Source organism: Nuphar pumila, chromosome 7 (assembly GCF_984573655.1).
Source record: "Nuphar pumila chromosome 7, dmNupPumi1.hap1.1, whole genome shotgun sequence".
In the NCBI taxonomy this organism is placed as follows: domain Eukaryota; kingdom Viridiplantae; phylum Streptophyta; class Magnoliopsida; order Nymphaeales; family Nymphaeaceae; genus Nuphar; species Nuphar pumila.
The window spans coordinates 1,015,440-1,037,525 of NC_143255.1; the positions used below are offsets into that span (position 1 = coordinate 1,015,440).

The window sequence follows — 22,086 nt, forward strand, 5'->3', positions numbered from 1 at the left end:
AATCTAAATCACGAATATGCGATTGAATTTTAGTGTACCCACTAAACTACATCTTCCAATCTATAAAATAAATTTGTTATTTGAGAATGAATCACAAGGAAAAATCCATAAAACGTTCCACTTTCATTTTCAAATATCATGTGATTAATCCCCAAAAAGTATCCACCAGAATGAAAAGGAACGATCTCATACCACTATTACTTCCACAGAACCATCAATCAGGGCATTCAAACTAACATGCTTGCGGCTAACTCTTTTGTCAGGCACAGAGAGGGCCTCCCGCCCAACAACATTGTTCCCTTGAAAAACAGGAACTTTTGCAACCGTACCATCTCCCTCCATTTTCTGTGTAAGAGGAACAAGGAATCCAATCATCACCTGAAACAATTTGAAACACAAATTAAGCTCGACCAAGAGAAACGACAATCCAAAACTCAAACGAATCGATTAAAATCGAGAGACACGAATTAAGCTCGTCGTTTTCACCAAGTCAACATCTAAAATCCGAGAGGACATCAAATCATCCGTAAATTTCTCACGGAGAAAGTTTCCGATAACGCTCGCTAAAAGGGGAAGAGAATCACCCGAGATTCGTCCATCGTGCTCGATCCCTTCCGTCGCAACCACCGCGACTCGCCGAACCAGGAACCCTACACGCTCAGACCCACTCGGAAACCTTCGCTCCCGCGCGATGTTTCGACTTCCCCACCCGCCACATAGACGTGTCGTGCGGAAGTACTCGTAGTGCAAACGGATCGGATGACATACTCAATCCGATCCGAATTGCATGAGTCCGGATCCGAATGATGCCTGGTGAAGACGGGTTGAATTCGGGTCCGATGTGTATATGGTAATTGTAATACTGGACTTGGTTAAAAAACAAAACAAAGAAAGAAGACATACTGAAGCGTGAAAAAGATGCAATTTTGCGTATTGGATGGTATAAATGAACGATATTTGAACTCAACCTGAACATAGATGCGATCTAAAATATGGATCCGAATATATATAATCTGATCAAGCAAATCCGAACCCGATCTCTCTACGCAACTGGATCTTATTTAATGATTCGAATCTAAGCATTAAGTGCCAAAATCTGGTTCGGTCGTCTGACCGAAACAGATCTAATTTTTAACGATGGACATAATGGTAGTAGATTGTGAAATGGGTAGACGATGGATCCTGTTTCAAGAGTACGGATCCTCGAGTTAGTAACTACCCGTGGGTAGAAAGGGTCGGAGATGTTAATTATGGGTCATACCTTAATTAACATCCTACCATTTTATAAGTTCCAGAAAAATATGATTTGACTAATCTAACTTGGGTTATTTCTCACAATACAAACCCAGAACCCAGACGCAGACCTGATAGTGGCGGCATACCGGTTCCAAAAGGGTTAGGGTTTTGGTAACAAAAGAAGGGGTCTGTTAATTATTAGGGTAGACCATGCAGTCCGATAGTTTCAAAAGGGTGGAGTCATAGTGAAAAATCTTGCGAGATTTATGAAAATCTCGCGAGAAATTACCTGAAAGTTAAAAACGGTAGTTTCTCGTGATATTTTCAATTCCTCACTAATTTGTTGTCAGAAAAATAAATATGGCGATGCGGTATTTATGTTTTATCGGGTATTTATCAAGTGGTTTTTTATTTTTTAATATTTTTTATTTATATTTTCTTGTAAAAAAATGTTTTTATTGCGGAGATTTTTTCGGAAAAAACGCATGATTTAAAAAAAAAAATCTAATTTGTTGCGATTTTTTTGGCTGCTTTTTAACTTTTGTCACTATGGGTCGGGTATGATTTATGAAATTTTATACCAAACCTGGATCTGACCCAAGTTCCTATTAAGATCTGCAAATTTTCAACGTAAAAAACTTTAAAAACATTACTTTAACTGCACGGAGAGGGAAATTCGAGCTCGAGCGAGATACGTGAGCATCTGTTTCTTTATTACTCGGCCTTCTCTGTTCCGGGAGGGAAGAAGGAAGACCGAGACCAAACGGGAACACGATCGTGGCAAAAAGGAAGCGAAATCATTCGGGTTGGGGAACTTCCACGAAAGTTATCGCGATCTTCCATGGCTAAGCTCGTTCCTCGCTCTGGTGATGCAATGTTCGCGAACGTCGATCGCGTGGTAATCAACTATTCGATTTTTCAATCGTTTTTCGGACTCGAAGTTGAAAATTTAATCTTCGTGATCTCAACAGAGAAAAAGAAACTTGAATATTTATTTTTGCTTATTTTTTTGCGGGATTCAATTTCGGGGACGATGGAAGAATGCGGAGTTGTTCACCCTCACGTATGGAGCGATCGTACGGCAGCTCCTCACAGATCTCGAGGAGACGGAGGAGGTTAACAAGCAACTCGATCAGATGTACGTTTGTGCAACTTCTGTCATTCTCCTTCCTTCACCCCCCCCCCCCCCCCCCTTTTGTTTGCCATCTGTTGATCTCAATACTGATCGGTTGAATCAAAACCGCATGGACTTTGCTTTGATGTTAAAATGGAACTTGTGTCTTTGATTCGGAGCTTACATGATTTCAACTCCTAAGCTCTGTAAATTGTACCAGATCGATATTTCCTTGTCCTAATGGACGCCGGCAACCGATGGAATTATTATCGTGATAGCCTGCTCAGAAAAGCCGGGGGTGAGGAAATTGCATTATTCCGCAATCCAAAATTCCCATTTTATCCTGTTTATCCGGATAAGTGCGCGTGTTGTGGAAGTTTGAGATGAAATTGTGTTTGTCACGCATTTGAAGCTTGAGAGTATGTTGTTTTTGTATTCTCCAACTGTTCCACACTTTGTACAGCCAAAATTAAGGACGTAAACGGTTGCGGATTCAGATCGAATGTGGCCAATACCATGCTCGGCTAAACAGATTCTAATTTGGTTTCGGATGGTGAAAAGCTCATACAAGATCCACTCATTTACATGTAAACAAGTTAGGATATTAGCCAAATTTCGATATTTTAGGATTCCTTAGTAAAAAATCAAAACCATATCCACATCCAATTATAATCGAATATGGTTTTGGCTTCGTACATCCTTTATATATATACCTATTCATTTTTTCATCAGGTGCCGTTAGGACCATCCAAAAATCATACTTTCAAGTATTTTTTCTTTGATCTGAACCTTTAGATGCGTTTATTATTGTTTACTCAATAAAAAACATGTATTTGATTAAGATATATATATATATATATATATATATATATATATATATATATATATATATATATATATATATATATATATATATATATATATATATATAATGGACTTGATTAGGGTTAACTGAATCTACTTTTGGATAGAAATGGACCTCAGTGTGGTTGACTTCACCTAACACAAAGGAGTGTTGCATGCGGGTGCGGTGCCCTATTAGAAGAGTCCTTGTGACATAGGCTAGGCTCAGACGCGTATTTTAAAGGGGTAAAAAATCAATGGTTGATATTATACTATATGACGACATGGATGCGTTCAGCATGGTTTGTTTGCTAAGAATCAAACCTTGGATTGTGTAATTATTTCAATCTAAAAATATGATTTTATGAGTCATGAAATTTTAGTACATTGTGGACCATTGATTTTTGAAGCTTTTAAACAACCTGCTTACCTGTCGTAATCACATGATTAAAAACTCATTTTCTACTAAACAAACCTTGTCGATCACTTCCATAAGGTCCGATCTACAAAAAAAAATCTAAACAATATAGGATGGTGATTTATACTCAATAGTTCAATGTCTCTAATAGCACTATATATATATAATGTATGTATGTATGTATGTAGGAAAATTGGTTCCTCCTAACCATCCATAAGATGTAGACAATGCTGATTTTTGATGTTTCAAGCCATGATTGGTAAATCTGACCTAGGATGATCCATTTGCTAGGAATCTGCTATGGGGTCGTGTTTTTTCGATTAAAAAATATGATTTTGTGAGTTTAAATTTATGAAATTTTTGAATCGCCCTTTGAAGTTTTATATAAACCTGCTAACATGTCATAATTGGATGATCCGAAAGCCCATTCCTACTAAACAGACCATGTAGATCACATCTGTAACGTTAGATTCCAAGAAAAATAAATTAAATTTTTTATTTAAGACTGTCCACTCACACCCTCCTGCCGTTAGGAGGAACCAGTCACTATATATATATTTGTATTGTTGGAATTCTTTCATGGTGTTTGTCTCTTCTTGGTGGTATGCATTGGATGGCCCTTCTCTGTTTTCATATTTTAGTTTTGGGATTCCAAAACATTTTTCTGCTTTGGGATTTTATTTGTGTTTGGAATATTTATTTATCATTCTGTTCAAGAATTCTACAAGCTGTTTTCCACTATCCCTCACCCCTTTGCAACTCTATCTAGATTCTGATTTGATAAACTGTTAGTATTGCATTGATGATAATATTTCACCTTTACAGGGGATACAATATTGGAATTCGACTTATTGATGAATTTTTAGCAAAATCAAACATCTCCAGGTGTGTTGATTTCAAGGAGACAGCAGAAGTAATTGCAAAGGTATTTAGAGACTCAATCCATTTGACATGTTTCCTCAATAGCTTGAAAATTCAACTTTCTCTAGTTAGGGACAAGAAAAATTATGAATTCTACATGGAATTCCTGTGATACTTCCACATCTTTTTCTTCTTCTCCTTTTGTTCGTATGTGTGGATATTAGAAGCTTTGTCTCTGTAGCACTTGATATATGCACATGGATGATGTTGTTTGCAACCAGTAAGTATAAGTTCCAACCACTGGATGGTTCACATGCTGTAGCTACAGCAATTTTTACTGCGCCTTGTTAGCTTTCTTCCTCTGCCTATAACTTGTGGCATTGAGTGACCTTGAGGAAATGAAAACTCAGTACAGATTTTCTTAGTTCAGAACTTCAGATACTTATGGATAATTGATCGATAATTGTACAGTATTGCAGATCCAAGGTCCATGAACTGTGATACAACATTTAGGGATGAGGTTGATGCACGTGCAATGGATTGGCCCTGGTCTGTCCCATTGGTGGCGGTGTTGAAATGGTTTTAGTCGAAGAGTTCTGCTCTCTTCCCTTTAAAAGGGATTTAAATAATGGCCTAGATTGAATAGACATGAACCCATACAACAGTTAATTTGTTGAAACGGTAGTCACATTTCACGAGCATGATCTTTTCTTTGATGTAGTAGTGTAGCTTACTGAAACGAAAACTTTCAGTGAGTAGGAATAGATGGAGGATACGATCTCTGAGCATGCATGCTCTCTCTCTCTCTCCAACATACATATCAAAGTATGGGGTTTGACTTTTACGATACACTTCACATTACCTGCTGATTTTTTTTATTGGAATTTACCATGACACATAGGATGAATAACTCATATTGAACAAATGGTGGTGCTAATATCAATTTTGTTGGATTGACTGCTGTTGGAAATAGTTTTATTTATAGCATTGAGGAGGAGGAACTGGGATGAGGTAGAAGAAGGCCAACATATGGTAATGGCCTACAAAAGGCACGCGGTCAAACACTTCTTAACACTTTCATGTTTAACTTGGATTATGTGTCCTCACAGGATGAGTAATGCCTTTTCACCTACCTAAGTTTTTAAGTATAAGACTTGCATTCATGAGAAGTCTTGAGTTTGTCCGTGTATTAACTTTATAGATTACAGAAAACACAATGCTTCTTCGTTGGTGGAAGGCATAGAATTTATGATAACATGCTCCTATCTTGTTGGGAGTTAGCTCCAGAGTTACCGGAAACTTCTTAGACAGGTGGGAAGCACACTTCCCAGAAGCTTGTTTCAGAAGCACGATGTTCCTTGCTTCCGAAATTTGATGGGAATCTCGATTTTCCCATGTTTCTCCTATGCTTCCCAAAGGCTTCTATCACACTTCTTTTCATGCATTGCATGTGCTTCCTCTCATGTTTCCTAGTTAGCTCTATTGACGTGTGATGTTTGTACTTTTATGGATCTTGGAGCTTATCCAAATTTGATCCAAAATATACATGTGTTGATTTTATTCTTTTGTTATTTTTGTATATGCCTGTTATGCCCCTATTTTGTTCAGTTGCTTGTATTATGTTAAAAGGGTATTTCTGTAAAATGAGTTTTGTGTAACAGTTTCAATATAATACAAAGGTTTGGCACAACTTCCCTCATTGGGAATCGTGACCTGTTGCATCCCTATTGCTGATTCTTCTTCTTCCTTCACGTTTCAGCACTTTGGCTTGATTTGATACCAAGAGTTAACATGGTATCATAGTGGGATTGAAGATTGATCTATCTTGATGAGTACCTTAGATTCTTCTTCTAGTTTCTTCCTTCATCTAGTTGATTGTTCTTTGGGTCTTTTTCAGATTTTCTTATCTACTTTCCCTCTCTATATCTCTTCTGTTATTTGATTCCCTATCCATTTTAAGTATTCTTATTGAAGAAAGTGTTGGGTTATTGTCAAACCATGAAATCTCTCCCTCTTGACATTATTTCTGGTCTGATATTCATGATGTACTGCATATTTCCTCTGTTGCTCACATCACACACATATTGTCATGTCTTCGTTTGATTTTACTAGGATATTTCAAGTTTGCAAAGGGAAAAGTTTGTCTCATTGATTGAGTAGTTTTGCAATAGCCCTACGTTGATTTGTTCTGCTGCTGTATTATTTTCTGCGCAAAAAAAAAATGCAGATGTGCCTCTGATCTGAACCTTGTTGAGGGCTGTATGAGATATTTTGCATTGCATACATTGGTGCTGCTGGTGATGTGTCCATTCTTCTAGTCCTCTTCTTCTTTGCTTTTGGCTTCTTGTACTCTTGTTCCTTCCATGGACCCCAACTCTTATTCCTCGTTATCCTCCACCTTCCTACCCCAACTTGTCTAAGAAAAACTCAATAATACCAACTTTCTCATTCGGAAAAGACAAATCACTCCCTTTATTAGAAGTCAGGATTTGGGAGGTCATCTAGATGGATCAACACAAATCCCACCAGTGTTTATTGTTCATGAAGAGAAAGATGATAAAGGGACTGTCATTGGTGTCACACATATCAGTTATCGAGAGTACGTGGCCTGGATGAAAATTATCAGATACTGGTTTTCTATATCACCTGCACTCTTTCTTAGGAGTTTTTTTTTTATTAGCTCTCCGGAGGTTCTTATTAGGCATCCCTGATGATTGCACAACTATGGAGTTGTGGGCACAACTTTACCAAACCTATTCTTAGATTTCAGAGTCACAGATCGTGTTCCTTAAGGCTCGATGAATGTACTTGAATATCTAAACAAAATCAACTCCATAACCAATCAGTTGGCTTTAGTGGGTTGTGAAATTTCTGATAAGGAGAAGGTTAATGGGCTTGGTGCAGAGTTTCATATCTTGTATACTATGTCACATGGGTGTGGGTGCGGGTGCGGCAAAAATATAAAAAATTATATATATATATATATATATATATATATATATATATATATATATATATATATATATATATATATATATATATATATATATATATAAAACCAGATTTTTCCCTAAAATCCAATGTGAACCTCTGTAAAAAAAATCTGATTCTCGTTGTTTTAAAACCCAATGTGAACATCTATAAATAAAACCAAAATTTTCCCTAAAATCCAATGTGAACCTCTGTAAAAAAAAAATCTAATTCTCGTTGCTTTAGAACCCAACGTGAACATCTATAAATAAAACCAGATTTTCCCCTAAAATCCAACGTGAACCTCTTTAAAAAAACAAATCTGAGTGTAGCTGAGATGCGGATGCTTAGATGGATGTGTGGAAATACAATAAAAGATAAGATTCGGAACGAAGAGATACGTAAGAAGGTAGGTGTTGCACCCATTGAAAATAAGATGCGAGAGAATCGTTTACGGTGGTTTGGACATATTCGGCGAAGGCCTAATGATGCTCCAGTTAGAAGGTTGGAGAAATGGGAAAATATATTAGTTAAAAGAGGTCGGGGTAGGCCTAGGAAGACTTGGATGGAGATGATAGGAAAGGATATGAATGCTTTGAACCTCACCGAGGACATGGCGTTGGATAGAAATGATTGGAGGAAAAGGATTCATGTGGAAGACCCAAAATGAATTTCTTTTTTGGTTCATATCGCTGACCCCAATTGTTTTGGGATGAAGGCGTAGTTGTTGTTGTTGATTCTCGTTGGTTTAAAACCCAATGTGAACATCTATAAATAAAACCAAATTTCCCCTAAAATCCAACGTGAACCTCTGTAAAAAAAAATCTGATTCTCGTTGCTTTAGAACCCAACGTGAACATCTATAAATAAAACCAGATTTTTCCCTAAAATCCAACGTGAACCTCTGTAAAAAAAATTCTGATTCTCGTTGCTTTAAAACCCAACGTGAACATCTATAAATAACACCAGATTTTCTCCTAAAATCCAACGTGAACCTATGTAAAAGAAAAAAAATCTGATTCTCGTTGCTTTAACACAACGTGAACATCTATAAATAAAACCAGAATTTTCAACACCTAAAATTACAGATTTTTCATCAATCTAAATGAGAGAGAGAGAGAATGCATACCGAACGGTGTCGCTCAAGGTCGTCGCCAGCATCAGGGTAGGGAGATTGGTCATCGCCGGCATCGGGGTCGGGTCATCGCCGGCGTCGGCATTGGGTCGTCGCACAGTCGAGGTCGGGATTAGGGCAAAAAAAAAATTCCCTAATCCTCCTCAGCCCCTTTTTATCGAGATTCATTTTTTTTAAGTCCAAACATTGGACAATTATGACCCTATGTGCGTTTACCATACCCAACGGGTCGAGTTGACTGCACGCGCACCCGCGTCACGTCGACACGGGTGCGGCACCTGCTTGGCCAAATCCTTGTGACTTAGCTTGTATACCATGCTTCAATATCAAGAGGTGTTGCCCACGTTTGAGGGGCTTACGACCGAGCTCCTACACTATGAAATGTCTTTGAATAGCATGTCAGATCAAAACAGGGAAGTGATTCTCATGAAGTTTTGGCAACTAGAGTTGCCATGTGTGGTAGAGGTCGTAGGGAATTTTATCGAAGCACATGGTAGAGTGGGGAAACAAGGAGGGAGAGATTGTTAAAACATATGTAATAATACATCTATATATATATATAAATATAGATGTATATTCACCATAATACCCGATAGGGGTATTATGGTCTTTTCACAAGTACCCAATAGGGGTACTTGTTTTATTTTTTTTTATTTCATTGTTTTTTATTTTTTATTTTTTAAATGCTTTTTTGGATACCGAAAAGGGGCCCCACAATGGAGTCGTTGGGGGCTCCCAACGACTCTATTGGCAGCCCCTTTGGTCTCCTTTTCTTATAAATAGGGGGAACCCCCCTTGTATGATGTATTGCTCTTGAGAGCTCCTCTTCAATAATAGTGATATTATTTTTCATGTGTGTAGCCTTTTTATAAGGCCTTCGTATATCCCTTAGTGGATTTCCTCTCTTGTGCTTGTTGCACTTGTCCGTGTGGGACATAGTGAATGCTTTAGCATTCTTGGATTTTTCCGCATATTTCATTACATGGTATCAGAGCCATACAATCTTCTAAGGTAAAATCGTGTATCTCTCTACTTCCTTTTTTCTCTCACACCTTTCATGAGAGGACTAAACATATTGAAATGGACTGTCATTATGTACGCGATGAATATCTTCGTGGGACAGTTACACTGCCATATGTCACTTCAGAATATCAACTTGCAGATTTCTTTACCAAAGCCCTGCCTGCTCCTCGCTTCTTGTTCCTTGGCAAACTTTCGGTCATTCCCCCGTAAAGTTTGAGGGGGGGTGTTAAAACATATGTAATAATATGTAATAATATGTAATAATACATCTATATATATATAAATATAGATGTATATTCACCATAATACCCGATAGGGGTATTATGGTCTTTTCACAAGTACCCAATAGGGGTACTTGTTTTATTTCTTTTATTTCACTATTTTTTATTTTTTGTTTTTTATTTTTTAAATGCTTTTTTGGATACCGAAAAGGGGCCCCACAATGGAGTCGTTGGGGCCCCCAACGATCACAATTGTGACCGTTGGGGGCTCCCAACGACTCTATTGGGAGCCCCTTTGGTCTCCTTTTCTTATAAATAGGGGGAACCCCCCTTGTATGATGTATTGCTCTTGAGAGCTCCTCTTCAATAATAGTGATATTATTTTTCATGTGTGTAGCCTTTTTATAAGGCCCTTCGTATATCCCTTAGTGGATTTCCTCTCTTGTGCTTGTTGCACTTGTCCGTGTGGGACATAGTGAATGCTTTAGCATTCTTGGATTCTTCCGCAACACTCCTCCTTTGGCTGATCCTAATCAAGGAAAGCGGATACTTACATGCTACATTTGCAAAAAGTCAGGTCATATAAAAGCTAATTGTTGGTTCAAAGATAACCCAAACTTCAATCTACAGGTAAATTTTGTTTAGAACAAAGGACATCAACAATTAGATAAGAAATCCAATAAGGCAGAAAGCAGTGGTACTCATATTGGAGGAGATAAAGAGTTGCTGATTGCTCTTGCTGTAGACAAGAATGAACAAGGAATTTGATATCTCGATTTTGGGGTTGCAAGCCATGTTTCGGGTGATGTAGGTAAATTCCTTAATTTAGTTCCTTATTATGGTAGAAATAAAATAATTACTGGAAATGAAACTCGATATCCTATCACTCACACTAGAGAGGTGTTGATCCCTTTGTCTAATTATGAGTTAAATTGTCTAATGTTCTTTGTGTCCCAAATATAAAAAAAATCTTATTTATGTTTCTAGATTGGTTGATAATACCAATTTGTGCATTATTTTTACTTCTACTTTTGCCTTTGTCAAGGATATTTACATAAACGGTGTGAAAATATGTATGTCTTCAGAGAGGATCCCTGCAGAGTCAAGTCTACCTCGGAGCCACAAAATGAGTATAGTTCTTATGTTCTTTATGTTTCAGAGTCAAATAAGCCTGATATCTAGCACAATCAATTAGGTCATCGTGGTCTTTCTCTTATTGAGAAACTTGTTTTTGAAGTCTTATTCTTGCGCCTAGTCTTTGTCATGAGTCTATGTGTCCAAGTTGTCAGATATATAAGAGTCATGTTCTTTCATTTTCTTTATTGAATAAAATGACGTTTAATGTTTGGGGGCCTACACCTAAAAGCAGAGAAAGAAGGAATGATGGATGACACTTTCTAGGGCCCAGTAGAGTGAATCCTGGTCCTCAAAAGCCTCATTATGTAACAGACCAATCCAAACCCCGTACAACCGTATCTTTCTTCTCTGATCCCGCCTTTTTGGGTAGCCACTATATGTTACTTTTATTGATGATTTCTCTAGTTATTCTTGGATTTTCTTTATGAAGAATAAATATGAAGTTTTTGGGTTGTTTCACAAGTTCCATGTAATGGTTCAAAATCAATTCTCTTCTTCTATATTAAACTTCTAGTTATGAAAGTTATGAAAGGTATTTGACAAAAGGAATTTGACATCCCTTTGAAACAACATAGCATGGAACTTACAAAACAGCCCAAAAACTTTCTTACTCACAAAAGAACAATATAGCATGAAACTTACGAAACAACCAAAAAACTTTCTTACTCACAAAAGAACAATATAGCATGGAACTTACGAAACAACCCAAAAACTTTCTTACTGACAAAGGAGCAATTTAGAGGAACCAATTCCTTTGACAAAATAGTTGGACATCCCTTTCATAAGGTATTTGGCAAATTTTATACTGAAACTTTCATAATAAACTTCCTTTCTCTTAATTCGCATTTAAAGAGTTCATCAAAGGAATTTGTTGAATTTCTCCAAAATAATGGAATTAATAGAAGGGTTTCTTGTCCATAGACCCCTCAACAAAAATGGCATTGCTGAAATAAAGCATCGCCAAATTGTGGAGAATGGATTGACTATGATGCATGCTAGTGGTACCCCTTTGGAACTTTGGACTGAAGCCTTTCATTGAATTATCTTTATCATAAATAGGTTGTCCATGAAAATTCTAGAAAACAAGTCCCCTTTACTTTATTTGGCAAGCATCCTGTTCCTTTGGATGTATTTGTTATGTTCATATTGACAGGAGCCTGCAGAATAAATTTGATGATCAGGCATATGTGTGTAAGTTTGTTGGATATGTAGATAACTATAAAAGGTACAAGTGTTATGATCAGAAAAACAGGTGCATTCGAGTATCGTGAAATGTCATGTTCAATGAATCAAACTTTCAGCAGTATACTCAATTAATTTAGAGTGAAGATCAAGGGGATTCACAGCTAGAGTTTTATGGTTCATGGCTAAGTGCAGAAATGTTTTCCCATGATGATCCAAATGTGAATCGTGAGGTGCAGAATGTTATGGGATAACATGCTGAAAATCAACGCACACTAAAAGACCAGCACCAAACTCACAAAAATATTGCTGATCAGGGAGAAATACAAGACTAGGAACAAAGGGCAGCAAATACTGTTAGATATAAGGATCAGTATGTTTATTTAAGGAGAAAAAGAATCAGATACAGTCAATCTGCCGCAAGATGCAGCTAAAGAAGTGGTGCCAATTCAGAAAGATTTGCCTTTAAATCAAGTACCTCTAAGGCGATCCACCAGAATTCGACATCCCTTTGAAAGGTATGTCAGTTATGAAAGTTTCAGTATGGATCATCAAATATTCCTTACTAAGATGGAAAAGCATAATGAACCAAGACACTTTCTTCAAGTTGATTGTGATAAAAGGTAGGTAGAAGCTATGAATGAGGAGATGCAGGCGTTATATGAATGTCGTACTTGGGAAATAATGAGGAGACCATTAAATAAAAATGTAGTTGTCTCTAAGTGGGATTATAAGATTAAATAGAAAACCAATTAAAGTATAAAAAGGTATAAGGCTAGACTTGTACCCAAAGGTTTTACTCAGAAGTATGAACTTGATTACGACGAAACATTTAGTCCGATTGTTAAGGTGGGGACAATCAGAATCATCTTGTCATTAGCAGTTGAACATGGGTGATCATTGAGCCAACTAGATGTCAAAAATGCATTCTTGCACGAAGATCTTAAAGAAGTATTTATGGAACAACCTCCCAGCCACTGTGATGGAAATCCAAATGTGTATGTTTGCAAGCTAAAGAGGGTGATATATGTCATAAAGCAGGCTTCTTGTTCTTGGTTTGAGAGTTTCTCCCTAGAAATTTAGAAACATGGGTTTTACTAGTCTCCTCTTGATCACTCGCTGTTGGCCTTTAAAGGTAAAGACTTTATTACCTTGCTGTCGATGTACATTGATGATATAATTGTCATAGGCAGTTCAAAGAAACATGTCAGTCAAATATAAGATCTCTTAAGCAAAATGTTCAAAATGGAAGATTTTGGAAGATTGAATTTCTTCCTTAGTGTAAAAGTGGATAGACAGCGAGATTGGTTTGTGTTGTCTCAACCAATGTTGTAAGTATCATACGGTATCATATAATACAATATGATACATATCGTTACTATAGGAAAAATTGATATAATACACTCATATTGCGATACGAGTGTGTATTGTATCGTACGATACATGGTGTATCGTGAGATACACCTTCGACACACTTTAGAAAAGGCTGAATCATATTTTATATTTTTTGGGGTTTTAAAGACCTCTTGAGGGTCGATTTCCTCATTTGTATAAAGGCCATTAGAGGGGTATCCACGCACTCTATTAGTCGTGAGAGCCATTTGGGAGTCGATCCATGTTCAAGGGAGAGGGTTTTTGTACTTTGCTCGAGTAAGAGTGCATTTCCACCATTTTTTCACTTAAGTGGGTTAAGGTAAAAAAATCCCTATTCTTTGCTTCTTATTGAGTTTTTTGGGGGGCAGATGGCATCAAATGATCTGAGATGACAATGGGACACTCAAGTAATGAGTGAAAACCAATTGAAAATCGAGTGTAATTATTGCCATCATATTTTTTCAGGTGGTATCTCTTGGTTGAAGCATCATTTAGTTGGCACACGTCACAATGTTGTTTCCTGTACGTCGAGGCATTTGCCGAATGCCATAAAATGGCAATGCCAACAATTACTCACTAGCCTGAGAGAAAAAAAGACAAGAAAAAGAGATGTGTGAGGCAGAAATAGGGTATGCACAGCCCTGGGAGGATGTGTATGATGAAGATGCGCTCTCTACTTTTGATTCTATAACCCTTAGCATAGCATCATAAGTAGGAAGTTTTGCAGCAAAGGAGAAAGGTGTGGTTGCTGCTAGTAGTAGTGTCATTGCGGGTACAAAAAGAAGAAGAAAAAGAAGGAGTTCTTCGAGAGGAGGTAGAGCTAGAGACTCTATTAGTTTTTTCCCTCCTAAGATTGCCCCTGGGCCGTAACCCAACATTCATATTGCTATGACTCCTCAATATTTAGTTGAGTAGGCGAATATCGTAGTTGGAAGATGGTTCTATGATGCATGCATTCCTTTCAATGCGGACATTCAGTGGATCAACATGGAAGAAGCACGGGAGGTAGATAATGAAGAACCCACATATATTGGAGACGATGTGAATGTTGAAGGAGGAATAAAAAAAGAAGATGATGACGAAGTTGATGATTGAGGTTATATTTTAAAAAAACTTGGTTACTTAACACTAAGTATTCATTAACTTGGTTATTTTATTTTTGATTATATAATATGAAAGTATGAGTCTTGTAGCATGTTCTTAATTGCGAGATATTTAATATTTTGCATTGTTCTTATGAGATATGCATGCAATATTATCTATATTAGTTGATGTTTGATGATGTCTTATGCAGCTTATAGAGACATAAATGTTTGATATGTAATTTTATGGTTGTATTTTGTGCAATTCATCATTGTTTCATGTGTTATGATTTTTAGTTTTTTTATTTATTTTTTTCTGATTTTTCTTGATTTTTTAAAATTTTAGAATTTTTTTATTAAAATTTATGATTTTTATGATACGATATGATACATATCAAACTTTGAGCCCGACCGCTACGGGTAACGATACGCTATTTACAACCTTGGTCCCAATATAAATATAGCTTGATCTGTTAGCCAGGGCAAATATGAATGATTGCAAACTCCTAATGTTATTCACAGATATTTAGGCTCAGAACAGGATAAATTCTATTAAGATCTTACTTGTTATAGAAGTATAGTTGGGATGTTACAATATTTAAACATTTACTCGCCTCAATATCGTGCATGTTGTTAATCAAGTATCTCAATTCATACGTGAACCTAGAAGGGTACATTGGAAGTTGTGAAAAGAATTTTGAGATACATAAAGGGTACTTTGGGAGATGGTTTGGTATATAAGAAGAGGTCACAAGGAGGAGATGTTTTAGAAGTAGTGTCCTTTTCATATGCTGATTGAGCTGGTGACCCTGATGAGCACAAATCAGTCTTAGGTCATTGTTTTTTTATTGGAGGAAACTTGGTATCGTGTAGTAGTAAGAAGCGAAAGCCATTTCAAGATCTAGTACTGAGGAAGAGCACAAACCTATGCCATCAGTCACTTCAAAGTTGATGTAGATTAGACATTTATTAAGCGATTTGGGAGAGATTACAAACTCCATATTGTTTTGTGACAATCAAAGTGCCATCAAAATATCATTGAATCTGGTACATCATGGGAAAACTAAACATATTGAGATAAATCAGCATTTCATTTGAAGATTGAGGATCGAGAGATTGAAGTTAGTTATATTGCCATAGAAGAACAACTAGCTGATATTTACACTAAAGGATTAACAAGGCAAGGATTCTAGTACTTAAAGGCCAAGTTGTCCATGGTCATGCCCATGTACAACTTGAGAGAGGCTATTGACATGTGATGTTTGTACATATGGATCCTTGAGCTGATCTAAATCTGATCCAAAATATACATGTGTTGATTTTATTCTTTTATTATTTTTGTATATGCCTGTTCTGCCCCTTTTTTGTTCAGTTGCTTGTATTATGTTAAAAGGGGTATTTCTGTAAAATGAGTTTTGTGTAACAGTTTCAGTATAATAGAAAGGTATGGCATGATTTTTCTCATTGGGAATCGTAACCTGTTGCAGACCTATTGCTGACTCTTCTTCTTCCTTCACGTTTCAGCACTTTGGATTGATTTGCTACCAAGAGTTAACAAGTTCCCATGTAGTTGGAAGCATGATGGGATCACAACTTCTCTCCCGATTTAAAGTAGCTTAGCCTAAGTAGAAGAATATAGAATTTGATTTTGTTCATGGGATCATGAAACTGTGAATCCTCTTCATGGATTTGTATTTCGACGAAAATATAGACAATAATTGGAACAAAATCTCGTTTGTTGAACTTTTGTCCTTTTTCCCATCTTTTATGTGTGTGGGGGCTTTAGCATCTAGGATGTGTTGTATGATAGATGCATTAGAAAAACAAAAATTCGAAAGTTTGAATGCTTGCTCAAGACTTTTAGCTGAATTGTTTTGCGTGCATGCGTGCATGTGTGCATGTTTCAAACCTTTGCCATCTTGGATGTGTTTCATGTTAGATGCATTCAGAAACAATGATTTTCAAAGTTAGGTGCTACTTGAAGACATTCAGTTGACTCGTGTGTGTGACAATATAGTTATGCCTCTTTTTTTGCACTGTTCATGGGTTTGTTTTGTTACTTGAATCATGATTTTTTTTTTATGTTCTCAAGCAGGTAGGATTTAAAATGTTTCTGGGGATTACTGCAACTGTTACTAATTGGGATGCTGAAGGAACAAGTTGCAGTCTTCTTCTTGAAGATAATCCCTTGGTAGACTTTGTGGAGCTTCCTGATACTTGCCAAGGTCTCTATTATTGCAATGTCTTAAGTGGAGTTATTCGGGGAGCACTAGAAATGGTGAGTTGTTTTTTTTTTATAATAAAAATGGTGAATTGTTATAAAGTTTCTGTTCTTTCTTTCTGTCACATATTACAATAGGCCATCGTATTGTCTTCTTGGCATTTGTCATGCATTTATGGCTTCATGCTTGAAAAATGGTTCAATATCTGCAGTACTGCTATGGAACTCCTTAACCTGATACTAAAGGCTTTTGTCCAACAACGGTCATATTTGTTACATGGACTTCAATTTTTGCTTTTGATATAGTAGCTGAGAGCTTGTGCATGAGAGGCACTGGGAATATCTAAGTTAACAATTCTTTACAGGGAGTATACAGAAAATACATAAAGTGATAAAGCATAATGGATATCATTGCGAGATTTTTTTTACAACTAAATTTTGACATAAATTTATCAGAATATCATTTAAATGATGAATCAAAAGAAAACTGCACATTTCACAAAATACATGTTATAGCATGTTGGTGGCTGTCTTATTTATTGTTGATAAATTCTTTTCTACATCATGGATCACTCTCCAATTTTCTGGAATTATAACTGTATCAAACACCTTGGACTTTGTAAAATATTTTTGTAATAGAAAGCATTAAGCAGGTGATCTTCCATTGAGGATAGCAACCTGTAGAGCTTATTTTGCATTGCAACTAATATCCCCAATCTGAGTTATGGGGTAATAATTGGGTTTTTGGAGTCATGACCAAACTGCTAACTTTGACTATGTTGCGGTTGGATTGATGGATAGAAATGACGGAGCTGCAGATCAAGTGGCATGGCCTGATTGCTATGTCACACGGATTCTTCTAACAGGGCACCACACCCGTGTCACACCCACACCCAGGCGGGTGCGACACTTGGACACAGATTCCTTTGTGTTAGGTGAAGTCAACCACACTGACGTCCATTTCTATCCAAAAGTAGATTCAGTTAACCCTAATCAAGTCCATTTTTATCTATATTATATATATACATATATATATATATGTATATATATATAAGTACATAAATGCACACAAATACAGGTAGTGTTAACTTAAAAACGGTTACTGTTACTCAATACTTGGAAAAAGATGTGTGCTTAATCTCGTGCCTTGGTTCTTGTTGATCAAATTTCACTTACTGATACATGGTGCTTTGCTATGGCCAGAAAGTTGGGGGTTCCCAATTACATGGTGCTTTGGGTTCCTTATAATACTTAAGTTGAAATAAATTCAAGATTACACCGAACCTTTTAGAAACTATGCAGTGTAAGTGGTCATGAATCTTTTGTTAAAATGAGACTGCAGTTATGGTTAAGATGATGTTGGAATAATGCAGTGTCTTTTTAAATAAATACCTAGTAAATCCAATCCTATTTCCAGTACTGACAATAACACATAGCACGATACAAGCTTTGTATGGCTTAGATGGTTATATATATTCTTTTCATCCACTTAATTTTGGAGTTTAGTTGGAGTGTGGGTGTCATTTTGGAGATATTTTCTTGATTGCCTGCAATTATAGGCACCTGGGTTAACCTTAATTTGAAGAAAGTATAGACGTGGCAATTTCTCTCCTACAGGATGGCCACTTATAACTACTTTGATGTTTGGCAAGGAGAAAGATGATCTTCATTTCCTTAAGAGAGGAATTTACCTGTTACTGCCATTTTGCTCACCCCATTTTTATGTCTTCCAAAATGTGGTTTCCAGGGTTGAGGTTTTTTGGGTTGCTAGGTGCTTTGTGGTCTTGACATGATATGCTAGGGGAGACTCTCTCTCTCTCTCTCTCTCTCTCTCTATATATATATATATATATATTTATATTTATATTTATATTTATATATATATATATATATATATATGCTACAATCTATTATACCTACAATTGAGTTGGGAAGTTGGCATCTCATGATGCAAGTTGTTTTGACTCAAACGAACCTTTAATGTGTTCAACATGCATGATTTAGTAGGAATCCACCCTTGGATCATGTTTTTTTTCAACAAAAATACATGATTTTATGAATCGGAAAAAATTGTTGAATTCATAGCCGTTGATTTTTGGGTCGCTGTAAAAACCTGTATACAGGTCGGATTCTGGTGATACAAAAGTTGGTTCCTACTAATAAAACATGTAGATCACATCTAAGGTGCTAGATGTGAGGGAAAAAAAAACATTGTTTGCTAAGTCGATTGTAAATACAATTGACTATATATATTTATATTTTGAGATCTAAAGCTTAAATCGTCCAAAAAATTAATATATTGAAGAATATTATTTTTTATATGACAAATAAATAACAATAAATATAAGAAACTGTAGACTTCATTCTTTAATATTTTGCAAAATCAAATACTAGTAAAATCTGAATTGCTTGAATTTTATGTATCAATATAATTGTTAAATATTAGTCTCCATACAATTTGTTTCTTTCAATGTCATAACATGTATATCCCTTTTGATTTTCGTCATAGCCTAGAAAAATACAAGGGATTGCTTTTGGAGAAAAGTTGTCATTCTTATTGGTAAGGACAAAGCATTTGCATCCAAAGACCCTTAACCTTTTATAATCAGGAGATATTTTAAAAAGTTTTTCAATAGGAAAGATATTTTCAATGTTTTTTTAAGGCATTTTATTTATCAAATAGACTGCCGTAAGGGCGGCTTCGGCTCAAAAAACTTTTGGAACATTTCTAGACACAAGAAGTGTTCTAGTAGTTTCAATAGTGTGTCTATGTTTCATCTTAGCTAGTCCATTTTGTTGAGGAGTGTATGGACACGATTTTTTGTGAACAATCTCATTTAGGCCAAGATAATTTTTAAATTCTTTTGACACAAATTTTTTCCTGTTATCGGTTCTAAAGATTTGAATATTAGTTTTAAATTGATTCTTAATATAACAATGAAATATTTTAAAACACTCAAATACTTTCGATTTTTTTTTTAGAAAAAATATCCAAGAATGTCTACTATAGTCATCTACAAACACAACATAGTAGGATACTCCTCATTTGGATACGATTGGAGTCGTTCCGTATATATCTGAATGTACTAACTCAAGTGGATTCTTAGTTATAAAATGTCTTGGTCTAAAGGGCAAAGACTTCATTTTGCTAAGGATTCATCATTCACAAACAAAATCTCTTTCTTTATAATTTGAAATAAATGGAAACAAGTGTAATTTGTCCACACTAGGATGTCCTAGTCTTTTGTGTCAAATTTCTATATCTTTCGTTTCCACACTAGGATGGCCACACGAAGACTTTACGACATATAGACTTGTTTTTCGAAACGTGAAAATTTGACGGCTCACAATATATTTAAAACTTTATAATACAAAGTATTGTGGGCTGTTGATTTTTAGTACTTTAAAAAACACATCTAAACATCAAAAATTCATAATACAAAACATGTCACTCACTAAATGAATGATAAAAATCCAATATGTAAAGTCCGATCGATGAAAAACTTGATCATTAGAGAGGGAACACCACCGCCGATTATCATCGGTTGTAGATTTTGGACCTTCTTTTGGTTGGATGGTCCCCCTTACCTATATATGTATATATATATATATATATATATATATATATATATATATATATATATATATATATATATATATATATATATATATATATATATCATAGTCACAGATATAGGCAATATTTTGAAAATATAGTCATAATATAGCTGTGAATTCATAAAACGGTATTAAGACAAAATATCAAGATATTTTGAAAATATCAGAAATTTATATATATATATATATATATGTCATGATATATGATAATATCACAATAATATCACAACATTATCACGATAATATCATGATAATATTACTATATTATCAGTTACCTTTTACTTTTTTACTTTTTCCATATCTTAACTATGTTTTTCTTCTTTTATATTTTTTACTTATTTCTTTTATTATATGTATATTTTATTATCTAAACATGTTGCTTTTCTTATTTCTACTATTTTATATTTTTAAATTTTTTTTAAGTACCGAGTTTTCCCTGAGATTTATCAACTAAATCTATATTATTGTGAGAAATTGCCTTGCCAACATATAGCTCAGACCGATATTTGTGGCTATATATATACTGTTTAGTGAGTTTAGAGTTATATAAATCTATTATAATAGATTGTAGAAAATATGGTAGCTAAGGACTCATACATGAAAAGCTGATATTCTGTGAGCTGGGCTGCTAACACCTTCAATCAAGTATGCGTTGAAGGTTTTGCAGTTTGCTGGCAGGGACAACAAGATCTTTGACCTCCCATCACAGAAGAACGTTTAGTGGTTTTAAAGCATTGATGAATATTGAAGATAATGGACCATTCAGGAGAGAGACCACTGGTGGAGATGTTGGCTTGTTGGGGGTCAGATTCTTGTGTTAACTACTATTAAGATTTGAATGTAATTTTATTTCTTCTTTTTGCTAGTCTTTGCACACTTGTGTTGTTTTTGGGGTTGTCAACGTTCATCACTGGTGTTAACTGGAGTTATTTTAAATAATCATCATCTTAAATTCAGATTGAAAGATGCATGTACTATTTTATTTTCTATTTCAGTTCCATTTCATTTTGGACTAGTTATAACTTGTTGAAATTCTTCCAAGCCACTTTTATTCTTAGGGTCATCTGAGAAGGTGAAATTTGTTATGACAGGTATCGATGAAAACTGAAGTCACATGGGTTCGTGATATGATGCGGGGTGATGATGCATATGAGCTCAGGGTGAAACTTCTGAAGCAAGTTCCAGAGGAATATCCATACAAAGATGATGAATAGATCTGCAACAAGTAGGTGCATATGCTAATGTTTACAGTGATTCAAGATTTTCTGAATCATTGAACTAAATCTTTGGCCGTCGAATTTTGGGATGATCTGGTGACTTGTGTTAGAAGGGTTATGAACTGCAAGCATCCCTGAATGTTAGTTTTGGTTGTATTTTGAAATGTTTCCAAAGAAGGTTTTTTCCTTTTCCCATTATTCCCCTTTTAAGATTTTTTTTATGAGCTGTGATTACTGCCAAAATGAGTACCTGATATCAGGTATCAGCAAATGCTTAAACAGACAGGTGCTTGGATGTGCTACTTTCTGATGTGCATAATGCATGCTAAATAGCAGAACTAATGTAACTTCTGACTTCATGTGCATATGCCTTGATCATGCATTGACAGCCAAACACACAAAACTATATTATCCTCTGCTAGTTAGAGTAGCAA

At 35.7% G+C, this 22,086-nt stretch overlaps 2 protein-coding genes across 4 annotated transcripts in view; one reads left to right on the top strand and one right to left on the bottom strand.

Annotated features, from left to right (window-relative positions):
* Positions 1 to 716, bottom strand: part of TDP1 (tyrosyl-DNA phosphodiesterase-like protein) — a 43,047-nt gene extending 42,331 nt beyond the window's left edge. For 2 of the 3 annotated variants that reach the window (XM_090013493.1, XM_090013494.1), the window contains exons 1-2: positions 585 to 716; positions 193 to 378 (exon numbers count right to left, since the gene is read on the bottom strand). In XM_090013493.1, the coding sequence (XP_089869619.1) occupies positions 193 to 378; positions 585 to 599 (201 nt within the window). In that variant the 5' untranslated portion in view covers positions 600 to 716. The remainder of the gene's footprint in view (positions 1 to 192; positions 379 to 584) is intronic. The other variant, XM_090013495.1, reaches the window with a different exon arrangement.
* Positions 717 to 1,925: 1,209 nt separating this feature from the next.
* Positions 1,926 to 21,845, top strand: LOC149830777 (uncharacterized). Its single transcript, XM_090011872.1, has 5 exons — positions 1,926 to 2,134; positions 2,277 to 2,374; positions 4,437 to 4,536; positions 16,692 to 16,874; positions 21,527 to 21,845. Exons 1-5 carry the CDS (start codon positions 2,078 to 2,080, stop codon positions 21,647 to 21,649), a joined length of 561 nt encoding a protein of 186 aa, XP_089867998.1. The 5' UTR covers positions 1,926 to 2,077; the 3' UTR covers positions 21,650 to 21,845.
* The last annotated feature ends 241 nt before the right edge of the window (positions 21,846 to 22,086 follow it).